At 39.7% G+C, this 18,993-nt stretch overlaps 1 protein-coding gene across 7 annotated transcripts in view; it reads right to left on the bottom strand.

Annotated features, from left to right (window-relative positions):
• Window positions 1-18,993, bottom strand: part of LOC131361567 (TSC22 domain family protein 1-like) — a 38,581-nt gene that overhangs the window by 8,315 nt on the left and 11,273 nt on the right. For 5 of the 7 annotated variants that reach the window (XM_058402804.1, XM_058402803.1, XM_058402802.1 and 2 more), the window contains one exon: window positions 14,010-14,061. In XM_058402804.1, coding sequence (XP_058258787.1) covers window positions 14,010-14,061 — 52 coding nt within the window. Of the gene's footprint in view, window positions 1-9,350; window positions 9,461-14,009; window positions 14,062-18,993 lie in introns of all 7 variants that reach the window. The other 2 variants (XM_058402806.1, XM_058402807.1) reach the window with 1 other exon arrangement.

The raw sequence follows: 18,993 nt of genomic DNA, 5'->3' as shown, positions 1-18,993 counted from the left end.
GCACTGATTCAGACACAGAGGGAGTACCGGGATAGCAGTTTAATGTGCTTTATGGACAGACTTCCCAGATCACAGTACCTCCGTTCTCAATTCTGTGCATCATACTGTGAAATCATCTTTGCCATCTGAACATTGAACTTTTAGCTATGATTATGCGCCCATATTATTGATTAATCAAGAGTAGTTTCTGTCTATCTTAAGGTGTGAATAGTGGGCAGGGCTTACTAATTTATATTGAAGGGTCTCCTGTAACAGTTTGAAGGTAGATCTGTCAAGACCTGTTTACTGCTTAAATAGTAACTTGTGTACTGTACTTGCTCTGTTACATTCTTAATTCATATTTAATCTCACCTTGACTAGACCACAGACATGTGGTAGTTGGGCTCTGGAATTGCCAGTCTGCTATAAGGAAGGCTGATTTCATCTCAGCTTTAAACTCCCACTATTCCTTCGATTTTCTGGTGCTGTCCAAGATCTGGATATCCCCACCCCTGTACAAATTCTCTCCAGACATGACTTCTGCCAAGACTTCCTTCTACAATTAAACTAGAAGCTTCTGCACAAGATTCTTGAAAGTGCCACATCATCTTCTCTTCACTAATCAACCCTTCAGCTCCACCTGTTCCATCCTCCCTGACTGAAGACCTCACCACTTTTTACAGCTAGAAGATTGAGAAGATCTGCTAGACCTTCACATCTGCCCCAACTTCACCTACATTACACAGCCAGAACTCCCCTACTCCTTCATTTAGGCATCTCTCAACCGTAGCAGCAGAAGAGGTTTTGCAAATCATCCAGTCTTGCAATCCTACCACCTGCCCACTGGATCCAATCTGTTCCACTATGCTCAGCTCGCTTGACCTCCTGCCATTCATCGCCACAGTCATCAATGGATAGCATCTGGCCATGTACAGTAATCCCCCGCTGTATATCACAGTTCATATATCGCGGTCCCGGTATATATCATGGATTTTTATTTGGAACATAACTCAATTTTTTTTGCAGATTTTCCTGGTATATTGCGGTATCCGCAAACCTTATAGTGAATTGTTTTAATGTTGAAATAAGGTAATTTATTAATAAAAATACAATTATTAATTAAAAACATTAAAACATTAATTAAAAATATAGCTGCAAGCAGCAATGACGGGCACTCACACTATGGGCCATCACTACACGGTGCCATCACCGCCCAGGCGCACCAGACACAGTGAGCACAGCGGGTACATGCATTAAAAGGGGAAATACCAAAAGGATAAGAGTGACAATTTGGGTGTACTGAAAGTGATCACAGCAAAGTCCACTGATGGCAAAACGAAAACTGACTTTCCTTCTAAACTATATAAGGACAAAAGGGACAGTTTGGGTGTAATGAAATATCATAGCAATATCCAGTGATGTCTATATTACTATATCAGTTTATTTATATATTTATATATATATATATATATAGATAGATAGATAGATAGAGATAGATATATATATATATATATATATATGAGAGAGAGAGAGAGAGAGTCACCCAGAAAAATGTATACATTTATATGCAATGTATACACATTTCAGGATTTAAGAAATTTTTTTATACAAAAATTTGTATAAATATTGTATTACTAAATTTATTGCTATACGTTATAGATTGATTTATATGATATTATGATAATATTATTAATATTATACTAATATTATTTACATCATACTATTTTTCTTTTCCTGAAGTGTATATACATTTTTTGGTTGACTCTGTATATATGAATTGTGAAAATGAAGCAATATTGTAAAAAAATTAAAATAACAGGATAAGAGCCTCTAGTGAACATAGTCTAGTACTGCAGGAGACAGGTGAAAGTGGACTAGTCAATGGACTGATAAATGTAAAAATTCGTTGTGAGCCGTTTGAGCGTCACAAAATCATGAAACTAAGCATAATCACTCACAACCAGTTGTTTGTTCTATTTAAAAATATTTGAAACATTAGGGCTTTCCACTGTTAAGATATAAGAACATTAATATTTTTCTATTATGTCCTCACAATAGCAACATCATTCAAAATATCACAAATTCCAGTTGTTTCACATCAGCCATGTCTTGACATTATTCTGATTTTCAACCAAATCAGATGAAAGTAAGGGAAAACATTAGAGATTTCTAAAAGTGACACACTTCCTGCTGCCAGTTGGTGGCGCTATGACTGACACTGACAGTAGTCATGTCCAGCTGCCTTCTCTTAACATAAAGTTGAGGTTTGATGTACATCACACAATATACACCGAAGTTATTAGCCACTTCCTGTTTCCTTTTATTCGCCATAAGTTTAAGGGCTCCTCACGGCTGAACTGTTTGAGATATCAAAAATCCCTTATCAATTTTAGATCCTCAATATCTTCAGATCATATTGGACCCTGTTTGGTCAAAATCATACAAATCCCCTAGGAGGAGTATATCAAATTCCATTGGGTGCATTTTTCAAACATCCCAAAACAACTGACTTCCTGTTAAGCAGATCCCATGACAGGTGGATGAACGTCATTTAGCTCGATGAGATCTAAATGTATACCGGCTCTCATGCATATACGTCCAAGTGAATATGAGCTGTGCAGCTATATTTCTGACAAAGTTCCAGGGGGTGCTGTGACAGCCCTGTGCCACGCCCGGTGACCAGCCACACTGGCCTTTCTCATAAACATGTACACTCTCTATGGGAAATATTTTGGAACATTAGGCCTTTCCACTCGTAAGAGACTCGTGAGAAGATTCATTTTCTTCTATTATGTAGTAACACATAGTAACATGATTCAAGGTATCAAAAATTCCTTAACTGTTTCACATCAGCCATGTCTTGTCATTATTCTGACTGATTTTGAACCAAATCAGGTGAAAGTAAGGGAGAAAATATTAGAGATTTCAAAAAGTGACACTTCCTGCTGCCAGTTGGTGGCGCTATGACCGAGACTCACAGTTGTCATATCAGTGTGATCAGCTTGCAATGCTTAACATAATCCTAAGTTTCGTTTTATTCGCCATAAGTTTAAGGGCTTCTCATGGCTGAACCGTTTGAGATATCAAAAATCCCTCAAAAATCCCTCATCAATTTTGCATTATCAATGTCTTGAGATCATTTTAGCCTGGGTTTGGTGGCGGTTGTATCAATTCCCTAGGAGGAGTATTTCAAATTCCATTGGGTGCGTTTTGCAAACAACATAAAAAAATAACTCACTTCCTGTGGATTAGACTTAATGACATGCAGTGTGGAAGTTGTTCAGTTCAATGAGATCTAAGTGTGTACCAAGTTGTACATGGATACGTGCAAGTGTGTATCAGCTATGCAGCAAGATGTTCCAGGGGGCACTGTAACGGGTGTGTGCCACGCCCAGGGCTGAGCCACAGTGACGTCCTAATGGCCGCAGATTCCAACCTGTCTGCTGATTTTCAAGAGTTTTTGAGCATGTTAAGGGGTCCAAAATGCCCCGAAAGCTTGGAAAAAAAAAAAAAATTATATAAAATTCTAATGAAAACAATAGGGCTTCTGCACCTACGGTGCAAAGCCTCTGGCCTTGCTCCTTCGGTGCTCGGGCCCTAAAAATAAAACAAATTCTAACAAAAACAATTGGGCTTTCGCACCTGCGATGCAAGGCCTCCGGCCTTGCTCCTTCGGTGCTCGGGCCCTAATAAAATTCTGACGAAAACAATAGGGCTTCTGCACCTACGGTGCAAAGCCTCTGGCCTTGCTCCTTCGGTGCTCGGGCCCTAAAAATAAAACAAATTCTAACAAAAACAATAGGGCTTTCGCACCTGCGATGCAAGGCCTCCGGCCTTGCTCCTTCGGTGCTCGGGCCCTAATAAAATTCTGACGAAAACAATAGGGCTTCTGCACCTACGGTGCAAAGCCTCTGGCCTTGCTCCTTCGGTGCTCGGGCCCTAAAAATAAAACAAATTCTAACAAAAACAATAGGGCTTTCGCACCTGCGATGCAAGGCCTCCGGCCTTGCTCCTTCGGTGCTCGGGCCCTAATAAAATTCTGACGAAAACAATAGGGCTTCTGCACCTACAGTGCAAGGCCTCTGGCCTTGCTCCTTCGGTGCTCGGGCCCTAATGAAGTAAAATGTTAATAATGTATCAAATACTGTACAGCATAGCGTTGTTTAGGAAAGCGCGGTGCGGGGATGCTAAAAAAATCAAAATATAATACGGCTGGAGGAACGAGTATGGCCAATCAGAATGCCCCATTCATTTAATCACAGTTTTGACTGGCTGCTGCAGGGGCGTTGTAAGTGGGGGGGAGGGGAAGGTGACTGAGTGCATAGGGCCCTGGCATCAGTGGCATGTGAGGGGCTCTGGCTGCCCTGCCCTCAAAGATCCTCAAATAGTATTATTATTATTGTGAAATTGAGTGTACAGTGCCTAAATGTGATATTTATATGAATTTACCCAAGATTCATCTCACTATATACTTGCAAATGTTTTCTGTGTGTGTTTAAAGAGTGTGGGAGGGTAATTTACGACTTAAACAATAAAAAAAAGCATCTGTGTATCACAGATTACTGTACCAACTACCTAAGGATTATCCCCAGCAACTACAGACTGGTATCACTTCTCTCCTTTCTTTCTAAAATTCTTGAACGCATTGTTTATAATGAACTGTCTGACTCTCTTGCAGAGCAACTTCCAAGATCCCAACCAGTCTGACATCAAAGCAGCACATTCCACAGAGACTGTCCTTTTGGCCGTCACTGAGAAACTACATGCTGCAAGATCAGTCAAGCTGTCATCTGTCCTCATCCTCCTTGTCCTTTTTGCAGCATTTGACACAGTAAACCACAAGATTCTCATGTCCACCCTCAGGAGTCTTGGAATTCTAGGAACAGCATGGGAATGGTTTGCTTCCTACCTGGATTGTAGCTCATATCAGGTAACACGGAGGGGATCGACATCTGCTCCACACAGACTCAACACTGGTGTCCCACAAGGCTCAGTACTTGGTCGTCTCATTTTTTCCCTCTATACTCACTATCTTGGCAAAGTTATACCCATAAAACTTTCCCTCTCTCAGATACCATGGCTTCTGCTCGGATATAAGCATGTTTGGCAATCACACGCATGTAATGTCACACGCTCATTTTGGTCTCTTCTGTACAGCATCAGAAGGATTTGGCCATTTCTATCCACACAGGCTACTCAGGTGCTTGTTCAGTCTCTTGTCATTTCGAGTCTGGACTACTGCAGCTCTCTACTGGCAGATTTATATGGAATAAAATCAGTCAAAAATAATCGTGCATAATTCAGAACATTTGTGTGTAATTTTAATTTACTCGTGCGTAATTTAAAACTATTGTATGTAATTCTGTGTTTTGTCCGAGTTGGATGCCAAAATCTATGGTTTACAGCAGTTTACAGATACAAGATTTTGTGTGTTTGTTAGAGTACAACTCCAAAATGTATGACTATGACAGTTTACAGACACAACGCTAGTTTTCACAGCAGCTCTGTTACACACACACGACATGTGAATTTACGCCCACGAAGTGTAGTGTGAAACCACTGTCAAAAATGTCATCAAGATCACAGGCACAGGCATTACTATCCGAGGGAAGATGAATCGATTCCACAAAGTGCCCAAACCACTGGCTCCCTGAGATCTTTTTTTTTCCAAATTCAGACATGTTTACGGGTTAATTATCACTAATAACAGAGAGGAGTAATATTACAGAGATAGTTTAACTATAGTAGGTAAGATGAGCCCTCAGGGATCACAGTACTTTTTGTGGAAAATATAATATTGTGATTACAATATATTGAGCAGTATTCCAAAGGCCTTTGTACTGTTGGTTAGTAATACAGTGCCCAATGTAACTGAAGTTTCTTCATTTACCTTCTTTAATAATGAATGGGCAAGATTTTATTAGGTGTAGCCTGCCAAATAAATTAATAAGAACTTTATTAACCCAAGATCTCTCCTTTCCCATACCCCCCAAAGCCAAGGTAGTTAAATTTTTTAATGATATATATCCATCTTTAGAGTTTCTTAGATATAGATTTCACATTGATCAGAATAATTGTACCTTTTGTGATGTTAATATTGAAACGACTGTAAATTTATTCTTTGACTGTTCATTCAGTAGAGCCTTTTGGTCTCATACATTCGAGTGGCTTAAAGTTTCAATCAAGCTGTCTTCTCAATTTTCTAAAAATGATATCATTTTTGGTTTATTAATGGAAAATGTACATACTTAATTTGTACTGACTATTATTTTCATTTTGGGCAAATTTTATATTCATAAATGTAAGTGCCTTAAAACAAAGCCACTGTTTTCTGTTTGTCAAAAGGAATTTTGGATGTACTGTAAATCTGTAAGATTGTTCAATTGTAAAACTGAAAGAAGATTTAGTTTATTGCAGAAATTTAAACTATAAGAAGACCCTACTATGTTTTTCTTTTCTTTTTCTTTGTTTATTTTCATTTTAATTGGTGCTCTGTTCTTAAGGATCTTCTTATGATCTGGTATTGCCTTATAGGTTTTTTGTGTTTTTTACAAAAAATCTTCCCTCAGTTAGTAATGCCTGTGCCTGTGACCTTGATGACATATTTTTGACAGTGGTTTCACACACTAACAGTTCGTGGGTGTAATTCGGACGTTGTGTGTGTGTAACAGAGGTGTTGTGAAAACTAGCGTTGTGTCTGTAAACTGTCATAGTCGTACATTTTGGTGTTGTACTCTAACAAACACACAAAATCTCATATCCGTAAACTGTCGTGGCCGTAGATTTTGGAATCCAACTCGGACAAAACACAATTACATACAATAGTTTTAAATTACGCACGATTATTTTTAACAGTGATTTTATTCCATAGGTCTACCTCTGAATGCAATTCATCCACTGCATATGATCCAATATTTGCCCCAATATTTGTCTTTCAAATGTATTGAAGTTAAAGTAACAAGTTTCCAGAAAACATAATACTCAAGTAAAGTACAGATACTCAAAAAGTGTACAGTACTCAAACATGATTGCGCACAAGTGCACAAAGCAAGGTCCATAAAGACATGGATGAGCAAGTTTGGTGTGGAGGAATTTGACTGGCCTGCACAAAGTGCTGACATCAACCCGATACAAAACCTTTGGGATGAATTTGAGCAGAGACTGTGAGCCATGCCAAAACTGGGACGTCTGCCCCAGGGAGTTAGCCCATCCTTTGCGGCTATAACAGCTTCAACTTGTCTGGGAAGGCTTTCCACAAGGTTTAGGTGTGTTTTGATGGGAATATTTGACTATTCCTCTAGAAGTGCATTTGTGAGGTCAGGCACGGATGTTGGACGAGAAGGCCTGGCTCAGTCTCCACTCTAATTCATCCCAAAGGTGTTCTGTCGGGTTGAGCTCAGGCCAGGCAGGCCAGTCAATGTTCCTTCACACCAAACTCGCTCATCCATTTGTTTTTGTACCTTGCCTTGTGCACTGGTGCAAAGTCATGTTGGAACAGGAAGGGGCCATCCCCAAACTGTTCCTACAATATTGGGAGCATGAAATTTTCCAAAATAGTAAAAAGTATCAGCAATCCAATTTGACTGTTATTTTAAATAGATTAAAATCTGTAACATCAACTGTGTTCTCCTACAGTCATGTTTCTTCCCCCAGACAAAATGTTTCTGTTCCTGCACAAAACACAGACACCTATTTTGATTGTAAGTAATCAGATGTAGAGGTTACATGGTTATTATCCTTTTATTTAACGGATTATTAGGGCTGCATATAAATGTAACAAAACAGTAACACAAGTGGGAGAATCACTTGCTAAATTAAATTAGATGCTAATCAAAATAAGCATCTGCTCCAAAATGATGAGTTACCTTTTTATTAACCAATTAAATGTTTTTTTTTCACACTCTAAACCTATGCATCAATTCTTTTCTTATGCATTAATTACCTGTTGCTGACATGTTTTTTGCTATTTTAATAGTAACTTTAAATGTTAACACCAATAACCCATTTTGAAAGATGGCACTTTTGGAGGTGCACAGGGGTCAGCATGGGCACCCTGACTGGTCTGCAGCTATGTAGCCCAATAATCCACAAACTACGATGCACTGCATATTCTGACATCTGTTCCTTCCTTGGACCACTTCTGATAAATACTGACTAGTGCAGACTGGGAACACCCCACAAGAGCTGCAGTTTTGGAGATGCTCTGATAGACATCTAGTCATCACAATTTGGCCCTTGTAAAATTCTTGCGCTTGTCAATTTTTCCTGCTTCTAACACATCAACTTTGAGGTCAAAATGTTCACTTGCTGCCTAATATATCCAACCCACTAACAGGTGCCCTGATGAGGGCACGAGGGAATCAGTGTTATTCACTTTACCTGTCAGTGGCCGTAATATTGTGCCTGATCAGGGTATGTATGTATGTGAATATGTATATACACTGCTCCAAAATTTTAAAGGAACAGTAGCAGAGGGGGTTAATCAGTTTCAGCTTAATGAAATTAACAACACTAGATGGGCAACAATGAGATGACCCCCAATACTAGAATGGTTTAACAGGTGGAAGCCACAGACATTTTTTTCTATACTAATCCTTTCTGACTGTTTTTCACTAGTTTTGCATTTGGCTAGAGTCAGTGTCATTACTGGTAGCATGAGGTGATACCTGGACCCTACAGAGGTTGCACAGACAGTCCAACTCCTCCAGAATGGCACATCATTGCTAGAAGGTTTACTGTGTCTCCCAGCACAGTCTCAGGAGCATGGAAAAGATTCCAGGAGACAGGCAGTTACTCTAGAGAGCTGGATAGGGCCGTAGAAGGTCCTTAACCCATCATCAGGACCGGTATCTGCTCCTTTGTGCAAGGAGGAGCAAGATGCGCACTGACAGAGCCCTACAAAATGACCTCCAGCAGGCCACTGGTGTGAATGTCTCTGACCAAGCAATCAGAAACAGACTTCATGAGGGTGGCCTGAGGGCTCAACGACCTCTATTGGGCCCTGTGCTCACTGCCCGGCACCGTGGAGCTCAATTGGCATTTGCCATTGAACACCAGAATTGGCAGGTCCCCCACCGGGGGCCTGATGAGAACAGGTTCACCCTGAGTACATGTGACAGACGAGTCTGGAGAAGCCGTGGAGAATGTTATGCTGCCTGTAATATCATTCAGCATGACCGGTTTGGTGATGACCCTGACTGCCATTAGGTATTGGCATGAAATCCTTGGATCCATTGTCAGACCCTGTGCTGGTGCAGTGGGTCCTAGGTTCCTCCTGGTGCACGACAATGCCTGGCCTCATGTGGCGAGAGTATGCAGGTAGTTCCTGGAGGATGAAGGAATTGATATCATTGAATGACTCCCACACTCACCTGAACTAAATCCAATAGAACACCTCTGGGACATTATGTTTTGGTCCATCCGATGCTGCCAGGTTGCACCTCAGACTGTCCAGGAGCTCAGTGATGCCCTGGGTCCAGATCTGAGAGGAAATACCCCAGGACACCATCCATCGTCTCATTAGGAGCATGCTCTGACGTTGTCAGGCATGCATACAAGCAAATTGGGGCGATACAAACTACTAAGTACCATTTTCTCACTCTTGGTTTACTTCTGAGCTCCGCCTAATGAAAGCCAAATGTCGTCAGCTTGAACGGCTTTATAGGAAAACTGGTCTTACTGTCCACAAAGATTTGTACAAAAGTCATACTCTGCACTATAAGAACTGTATTGTTAATACTAAATCCAGATATTATTCTGGTTTAATATGTTCCTATGAAGGCAAAACTAAGATGCTGTTTTCACTTTTCAATACTGTTTTTAGTCCCCAATGTTCTTTTCTCATCTATATTCATCTGCCTTTTGCAACTCTCTGATGTCCTTTTTCAATGATAAAATATACAAAATTCATCTGCACTTAGGCTCACCATCCTCCCTTACTAGTTCTTCTGAATCTTACCCTATTCCTTATCCTTTCTCCGCTTTCTAGTTTCCTACCAATTCAGATATTTCAGATCTTATACATAAGTCTAAGTCTTCTACTTGTTCGCTTCCCACTGTTCTGGTCAAGGCCTGTCTTCCCTCTCTGATTCCTCTTATTTCTGCTATCATTTGCTCCTCTCTTACTACTGGAATTGTTCCTATCCAACTTAAAACTGCCACTATTACTCCTATTCTGAAAAAGTCTGGTGCTGATCCTAGTAATTTCACTAATCTCCGCCCTATCTCCAACTTACCTTTTCTTTCAAAAATCCTTGAAAAATAGTTGCTTCTCAACTTCATTCTCATTTAACTTGTAAGAACATTTCCAGTCTGGTTTTCGCCCTTTTCATAGCACTGAAACTGCCCTTTTAAAAATTACTAATGGCCTTCTCATGGCAGCTGATTCTGGTTCAGTCACCATTCTTATCCTTCTTGATCTAAGTGCGGCCTTTGATACCATTTCTCATACCATCCTTCTTAATCGACTTCTCAATTGGCATTACTAACACCCCCCTTGACTGGTTTAAATCATATCTATCAGAGCGCATGCAGTTCATCAAATTACACTCTTTTAGTTCCAAATCTTCCCCTGTGAACACTGGAGTCCCACAAGGTTCTGTCCTTGGACCTCTTCTTTTCATCATCTACCTTCTTCCTCTTGGCAATATCTTTCGTAAATACGGTATTCTATTCCACTGTTATGCGGAAGACACCCAACTCTATTACTCTAGCGAACCTAATGCTACCCTCCCTCCTTCCTCTCTTCTTGACTGCTTTAATGAACTCAAATCCTGGTTCTCTTCCAACTTCCTCAAATTAAATAGTGAGAAAACTGAATTTCTTTTAATTGGTACTAAATCAACTTTATCTAAAATAAATAGCTTCTCCCTCTCTATTGACAATTCTATTGTTTCCCCTTCTACTCAGGTTAAGAGCTTGGGTGTCCTCCTGGACATATTAATAACATTACCCGGTCTGCATATTTCCATCTACGTAATATCAACCTTCCCTTACACAGAATGCTACTGCTATTCTTGTTCACAATCTTGTTACCTCAGGTATTGACTATTGTAACTCCCTTCTTTTTGGTCTCTCTCATAAATCTCTTCTTAAACTTCAACTGGTTCAAAACTCAGCAGCTCGTATCATCACTAAAACTCCTTCATTTCACCACATCACTCCGGTCTTGCAGCAGCTTCACTGGCTTCCGGTCAAGCTTTGCATAGACTAAGATTCTTCTTCTCACATTTTAAAGCTATTCACAATCTTGCCCCTTCTTACTTGTCTGATCTTCTCCATATTCATGTTCCCTCTCATTCTCTTAGATCTGCCTCTTCTCTTCATCTTTCTGTGCCTTCTGCTCGTCTCGCCTCCATGGGGCAGAGGGCTTTCTGTTGCTCTGCTCCCCGGCTCTGGAACTCTTTACCTCCAGACATCCATAACCTTGACTCTGTCTATCTTTAAATCTAGACTCAAGTCTCACCTGTTTAAGCTTGCTTACTCTTCCTAAATCTTACTTGCCCTCTCACACAGTCACAGTCTTCTGTATTTTTGTTATTGTTGCTTGTTTTTTGTCGTATTGTTTCTATGTGCTTTGTTTTGTAACTCATTGTTCGGTGTCCTTGGGTGTTGAGAAAGGCGCCTATAAATAAAATGTATTATTATTATTATTATTATTTTGAGTTGCTGCAATTAAATTTCAGTAAAATAGACTAATGTGGCATGCTTTCGTTCCTAACACAGTGTTTTTCATTTTTTGAGCAGTCTATATACACTGCTCAAAAAATGAAAGAAACACTGTGTTAGGAACGAAAGCATGCACTTTTAGGTGCATCCTGAAATTTCACCCGAAAGCCGAATATCCTTAACTTTTTGTGAGTTGTGTGTGTGTGTATGTGTGTGTGTATATACACTATATTGCCAAAAGTATTCGCTCACCTGCCTTGACTCGCATATGAACTTAAGTGACATCCCATTCCTAATCCATAGGGTTCAATATGACGTCGGTCCACCCTTTGCAGCTATAACAGCTTCAACTCTTCTGGGAAGGCTGTCCACAAGGTTTAGGAGTGTGTTTATGGGAATTTTTGACCATTCTTCCAGAAGCGCATTTGTGAGGTCACACACTGATGTTGGACGAGAAGGCCTGGCTCTCAGTCTCCGCTCTAATTCATCCCAAAGGTGTTCTATCGGGTTGAGGTCAGGAGTCTGTGCAGGCCAGTCAAGTTCATCCACACCAGACTCTGTCATCCATGTCTTTATGGACCTTGCTTTGTGCACTGGTGCACAGTCATGTTGGAAGAGGAAGGGGCCAGCTCCAAACTGTTCCCACAAAGTTGGGAGCATGGAATTGTCCAAAATGTTTTGGTATGCTGAAGCATTCAGAGTTCCTTTCACTGGAACTAAGGGGCCAAGCCCAGCTCCTGAAAAACAACCCCACACCATAATCCCCCCTCCACCAAACTTTACACTTGGCACAATGCAGTCAGACAAGTACCGTTCTCCTGGCAACCGCCAAACCCAGACTCGTCCATCAGATTGCCAGATGGAGAAGCGCGATTCGTCACTCCAGAGAACGTGTCTCCACTGCTCTAGAGTCCAGTGGCGGCGTGCTTTACACCACTGCATCCGACGCTTTGCATTGCACTTGGTGATGTATGGCTTGGATGCAGCTGCTCGGCCATGGAAACCCATTCCATGAAGCTCTCTGCGCACTGTTCTTGAGCTAATCTGAAGGCCACATGAAGTTTGGAGGTCTGTAGCGATTGACTCTGCAGAAAGTCGGCAACCTCTTCGCACTATGCGCCTCAGCATCCGCTGACCCCGCTCCGTCAGTTTATGTGGCCTACCACTTCGTGGCTGAGTTGCTGTCGTTCCCAAACACTTCCATGTTCTTATAATACAGCTGACAGTTGACTGTGGAATATTTAGGAGCGAGGAAATTTCACGACTGGATTTGTTGCACAGGTGGCATCCTATCACAGTTCCACGCTGGAATTCACTGAGCTCCTGAGAGCGACCCATTCTTTCACAAATGTTTGTAAAAACAGTCTGCATGCCTAGGTGCTTGATTTTATACACCTGTGGCCATGGAAGTGATTGGAACACCTGATTCTGATTATTTGGATGGGTGAGCGAATACTTTTGGCAATATAGTGTATATATATATATATATATATATATATATAAAATTTATTATATGGTATATGTATACATTTGCTGCCAAAACAGCCCTCACCCAATGAGGCATGGACTCCACTGCATCCCTGAAGGTGTACAGGGGTCAGCATGGGCACCCTGACTGGTCTGTGGCTATGGAGCCCTATACACAACAAACTGAGATGCATTGTGTATACTCATACGCAAACTCATAACACCCTACTGTGGATAAATTTCGTTTTACAACATGGTGTTATTGTTTTCTTTACCATTCATGCTGTATTTCATTTCTTTGATTTCCTGCAATCAGTTACTTATGCTTCAAGTGTTAAGATATTGCAGTTATCATTCTTAATGGTCTGTGTCCATCCCTTCAGTTAACATTTGTAGTGAAACAGTGTGTTTTCATTTTATAATGTTGATTTCAATTTGGCTGTGTTCTATCCTCCTCTTCATGCACTATTAGCTTGCTGTTGCTGCAGCAAACTCATAACAGCCAAGGCTGTATTGCGATAATCTCTAGCCATAACATGTTGTCTGAGGTCAGCTGAATGTTTAGGTTTGCGAGTCATTACGATTATATATTCCACATATCAACCATCCTCCAATTCCTCAGTTTGAGAGATTAAGAGAGGTTTGTGTGTTTTTGAATTTTCAGTAGTGGCCAGCCTTCCCTGAATGAAGGGAGTCTACTACCAAGTTATTTATAATGGGACCTAATTTGGCACATTCTTTGTCATGAAGCAAGCAACAAGCCTCAAGCTGCTAAATACATACATACACACAATATGTGTTTTCATCAGGTTCTATAAGCAATCATGGTTTTTAGTGAAAGGGAGAAAATTAGCTTTAACTTTTATTAGAATAAATTCATAAAGGAAAATGCTCACCATTGCTTGCTCAATCTTGTTGTCAATGGCCACAACACTGGTACCCAAAGAGCTGTAGAGAGCCAGACAGACAAACGGTTAAGAAATGCATAAAACACAATAATTTATCTGATATATTCACAATATAAATGAAAGATACAAAAAGTGTGAGAATTAGAACTGCAAAAACAGCAATTACAGGCTAATTATGTTCCATAGTATCAGCATTCTGATGTTAGAATATTAAATATTTCTAAAATATGTATTAATTATTCATCATAAGCCTACAGAGTGAGAGGAATCATCAAGAATATCTTTCACCCAAACCATAGACCAGCTTTAAAGACACCTTCTTCCTCTCATCTGTCAATGAGTTTAACTTGTCTTTCTCACAAGTACATTACAGCACAGTGAAATTCTTTCTTCGCATATCTCAAGGGCTTAACAGTGGCAGCTTGGTAGTGCTGGGGCTTGAACCCTGATTTTCTGGTCAATGACCCAGAGCCTTAACCACTTGAGCTACCACTGCAACATGCTGAATTCCTCACAATGGCAGATCCCCCTTCTCCTAAAACCCCAGTTAATCACTGAAGATGGATTAATAATGCATTCACTGTGTTAAGTTGCAAGTTGTTATGGCCTTGAAGATGTCATATTGGCTTATATTGTCTCCTTTCAGAGAACTGCACCATATTACCCCTTACAATTTTATAAGCCTGTAGAGCCAGCTATTGACAGGTGTATCCTGAAATGTTTTATGAAAAAAAAGTATAGTGTATATTTACAAGACCCCAACTTATTCATCCATAAATTCATTAATTTGATGCAGCCAACTATGGTTAAATGTGATAGATGGAGAGCTCCATGTGGCCAAAACTGTGGACAAGATCTATTCCAGAAATATTCCTAGGATGACAAACAAACACCAATGACCATATAGAATACAAAATTAATTATAAACCACTCACCATATAAGAGGGTACACCGATCAGGCATACCATTATGACAACCTGCCTAATACTGTTTCTCCCCCTTTTGCTGCCAAAACAGTCCTGACCCACTAGATCCCTGAAGGTGTGCTGTGGTATCTGGCACAAAGATGTTAGCAGCAGATCTTTTAAGTCCTCTAAGTTGTGAGGTGGGGCCTCCATGGATCGGACTTGTTTGTCCAGCACATCCCATAGATGCTTGATTGGATTGAGATCTGGGGAATTTGGTGGACAATTCAACACCTCAAACTCGTTGCCGTGCTCATCAATTAATTCCTGAACCATTTTTGCTTTGTGGCACGGTGCATTATCCTGCAGAAAGAGGCCACAGCCATCAGGGAATACCGTTTCCATGAAAGGGTGTACATGGTCTGCAACCATGCTTAGGTAGGTGGTATGTGTCAAAGTAACATCCACATGAATGGCAGGACCCAAGTTTTCCCAGCAGAACACTACCCAAAGCATGAAACTGCCTCCGCTGGCTTGCCTTCTTCCCATAGTGCATCCTGGTGCCATGTGTTCCTCTGGTAAACGACGCATACGCACCCAACCATCCACATGATGTAAAAGAAAACATGGTTCATCTGACCAGGCCACCTTCTCCCACTGCACCTTTCTATCAGAACCAGCGTTAACTTTTTCAGCAATTTGAGCAACATTAGCTCGTCTGTTGGATTGGATCACAAGGGCCAGGCTTCACTTCCAGTGTTATTTACTTCACATGTCAGTGCTCATAATGTTATGGTTGATCAGTGTATATAGCAAATATACCGGTTATAACTTGTAGCAAACATCTATGTAACAAATATACCTGTAAATATAAATACTTAGATTCTCAAAAGAACCGCATCCCTTAATTTGCGTAATCACATTTTATTGGTACCATAAGTACCATAGATTTACTGCCAGGGAAGATGATGCTAACATCTTATATATTATCAATTTTTTATTGTAACTGAACAAACATATTTTTGTAGAATTTTATGAAAAACTGACATGGTACAGGCACAGAATGCTGAGGGCACAGACACAGCAGCAGAGTGCGTGGAGGAACTGAGAGCATCATTTTAGAAAATGAGGAATGTGGAAAGGATATTGAAAGCAGCTAAAGCCAACATAAACAGCACAGTGAAAAATGCATCAAGTGTGGGAACAGCCATTCCATAACTAATAACATCCAGAAAAAGTTCAAAGGTACAGCAGGTTTGAAGGAATAGACCAGTGAAGTGAAATTGAGCTTTATTGTTTAGAGGCTCATTCGCTAAAGAGGAATATGTTGATGCAGTGAAAATGGCAGCCAGAGCTATGAATTGTTTAAAAAGTCAATCTAATTGGGCACACAGACAAAATAATGACAACAAATTAAAAAAAACACTCGAATGATTTTGATCGCTTGGGTGGGTGGGGTCAAACAAACCATAACATGTACTAAGCTGTTTTTTTGTAAAGATGTGTTTATTGGGAATATACATAAAATGATGTAGTATGCAAATGTACTAAGAATATCAGAATATTCCTTTTTTTTAACAAAACAAAACAAAACAAAAATAAAGGAAAAAACAACAACGACAAAAAAATAATAATAAATGGAAATCCATCTGGCCCGGGTGCTTTATTATTCTGTAAAGAACTGATAGCACCAAGTACCTCCTCTTCAGATATTCCACTGTATTAATTTTAGGGATAGGTAGTCTATCCAAAAAGTTTTTAATTTTTAGTATAATTATTTTCATGATCAAAATCACTTTTATACAGTGCTTGATAATATTTTTTAAACTCCAAATTTATATCTTTTGGATCTTCTAAACATCTACCATCCTCTGACTTAATAGAGTGGATATATTTTTCAGAATTTGCCAAGCAAGTAATTTGCTTGTTTTTTGCCAAATTCATAATAGTGATAATTAGTCCTAGCCAAAACTGCTTCAACCTTGCTAGTGCATATAATATTCGTTTTTTAATTAGAGCGTTATAAGACTTAGTATTTTTTTGTTAAGGAATGATCCTGCTCCAATATTCTGATGTCTTTTTCTAGTTGGGATAATACTTCTCTCCTTACCTTATTTTTATATGCTACATATGACATATGTCCTCTCATATGAGCCTTAAGGGCTTCCCAAATATTAGAGTGAGAAGAGGAATTCAAGTTAGTTTCTAAGAATATATCAATGTGATTATTCATAAAAGTAATAAATTCTGGGTCTTTCAACAGATAGCCCCTGAATCTCCATCTATAAGAAACAGGTTCAGGTGGTCCCACCTCTAGTTCCATCTTAATGGGATTACGACCAGAAAGAGTAGCGGCTAAATAGGAGCAAACTTTGACTTTTGACAAATCAATCTGTGGTATCAGAAACACATCAAATTTTCGAATAAGTATTATGGACACTAGAATAAAAGGAGTAATCTTTTTGATTTGGGTGTAACGATTGCCATGCATCACTTAAGCCTAATTCTTTCAATCCTTGGTTAAGAGCTACTGCTGATTTAGATCATAAGAGAGATTTGGGTGAAGAGCAGTCCATTGATGGATTTGGAACCAAATTAAAGTCACCTCCTACAATACACTGACCTTCAGTTGGGGCGAGCTTCATAGTTAAATTATTAAAAAATGAGGGATCATCTGTTGGGACCGTACAAAGACACAAGAGTAAATTTATTCAAATTTATAACAATCTATAATAACCAATCTACCACACTTATCTGTTTCAATGGAGTTTAGCTTAAATCTCAGATTCTTGTTAATAAGCAATGCTACTCTTCTTGCCTTAGATGAAAATGAGGAATAAAAAACATGGCCCACCCAGTCCCTTTGCAACTTCATATGTTCAAGATCAGTGAGATGGGTATGTACTAAGTGGTTTAACAAATGTGTATAACAGAAAATTAAAGCTGTAATTCTGATCTATCCTCTCATATTCATGTCTCATTTCCAAATGTCTTCAATGTATAGCAAAAAAAACCCCAAAAAAAAACAATAAACTAACGATCCATGCCATTTCATTATTTCCTGATAACATTGTATCTTATTACAATGGCAGCTAGCAAGGAGTAAAATCTATTAAATGTAAATTAGCAAAGTATTAAATTAGAATAAGCTGTTCAATGCAGCAATATGTTATCCCAATGGGATGATACTAGGACTGTTGTTAATCATAATCATTATCTAAAATGTAATATCTAATATGTTAATCCTGTATGTTTAACCAAACTACACATAGGCCAAATTATCATATTATTATATATATTATTAATATAATCCTCCCTATATATATATATATATATATATATATATATATATATATATATATATATATATATATATATATATATATATACACACATACACACACACACACACACACACACTATATTGCCAAAAGTATTCGCTCACCCATCCAAATAATCAGAATCAGGTGTTCCAATCACTTCCATGGCCACAGGTGTATAAAATCAAGCACCTAGGCATGCAGGCTGTTTTTACAAACATTTGTGAAAGAATGGGTCGCTGGAATGGAATTCAGTGAATTCCAGCGTGGAACTGTGGTAGGATGCCACCTGTGCAACAAATCCAGTCGTGAAATTTCCTCACTCCTAAATATTCCACAGTCAACTGTCAGCTGTATTATAAGAACGTGGAAGTGTTTGGGAACGACAGCAACTCAGCCACGAAGTGGTAGGCCACGTAAACTGACGGAGCGGGGTCAGAGGATGCTGAGGCGCATAGTGCGAAGAGGTCACCAACTTTCTGCAGAGTCAATCGCTACAGACCTCCAAACTTCATGTGGCCTTCAGATTAGCTCAAGAACAGTGCGCAGAGAGCTTCATGGAATGGGTTTCCATGGCCGAGCAGCTGCATCCAAGCCATACATCACCAAGTGCAATGCAAAGCGTCGGATGCAGTGGTGTAAAGCACGCCGCCACTGGACTCTAGTGCAGTGGAGACGCGTTCTCTGGAGTGACAAATCGCGCTTCTCCATCTGGCAATCTGATGGACGAGTCTGGGTTTGGCGGTT

This window comes from Hemibagrus wyckioides, linkage group LG11 (genome assembly GCF_019097595.1).
Source record: "Hemibagrus wyckioides isolate EC202008001 linkage group LG11, SWU_Hwy_1.0, whole genome shotgun sequence".
NCBI lineage: Eukaryota > Metazoa > Chordata > Actinopteri > Siluriformes > Bagridae > Hemibagrus > Hemibagrus wyckioides.
Note: the sequence above shows the minus strand (reverse complement) of the source record. Positions and strands in the feature narration are given on the sequence as shown.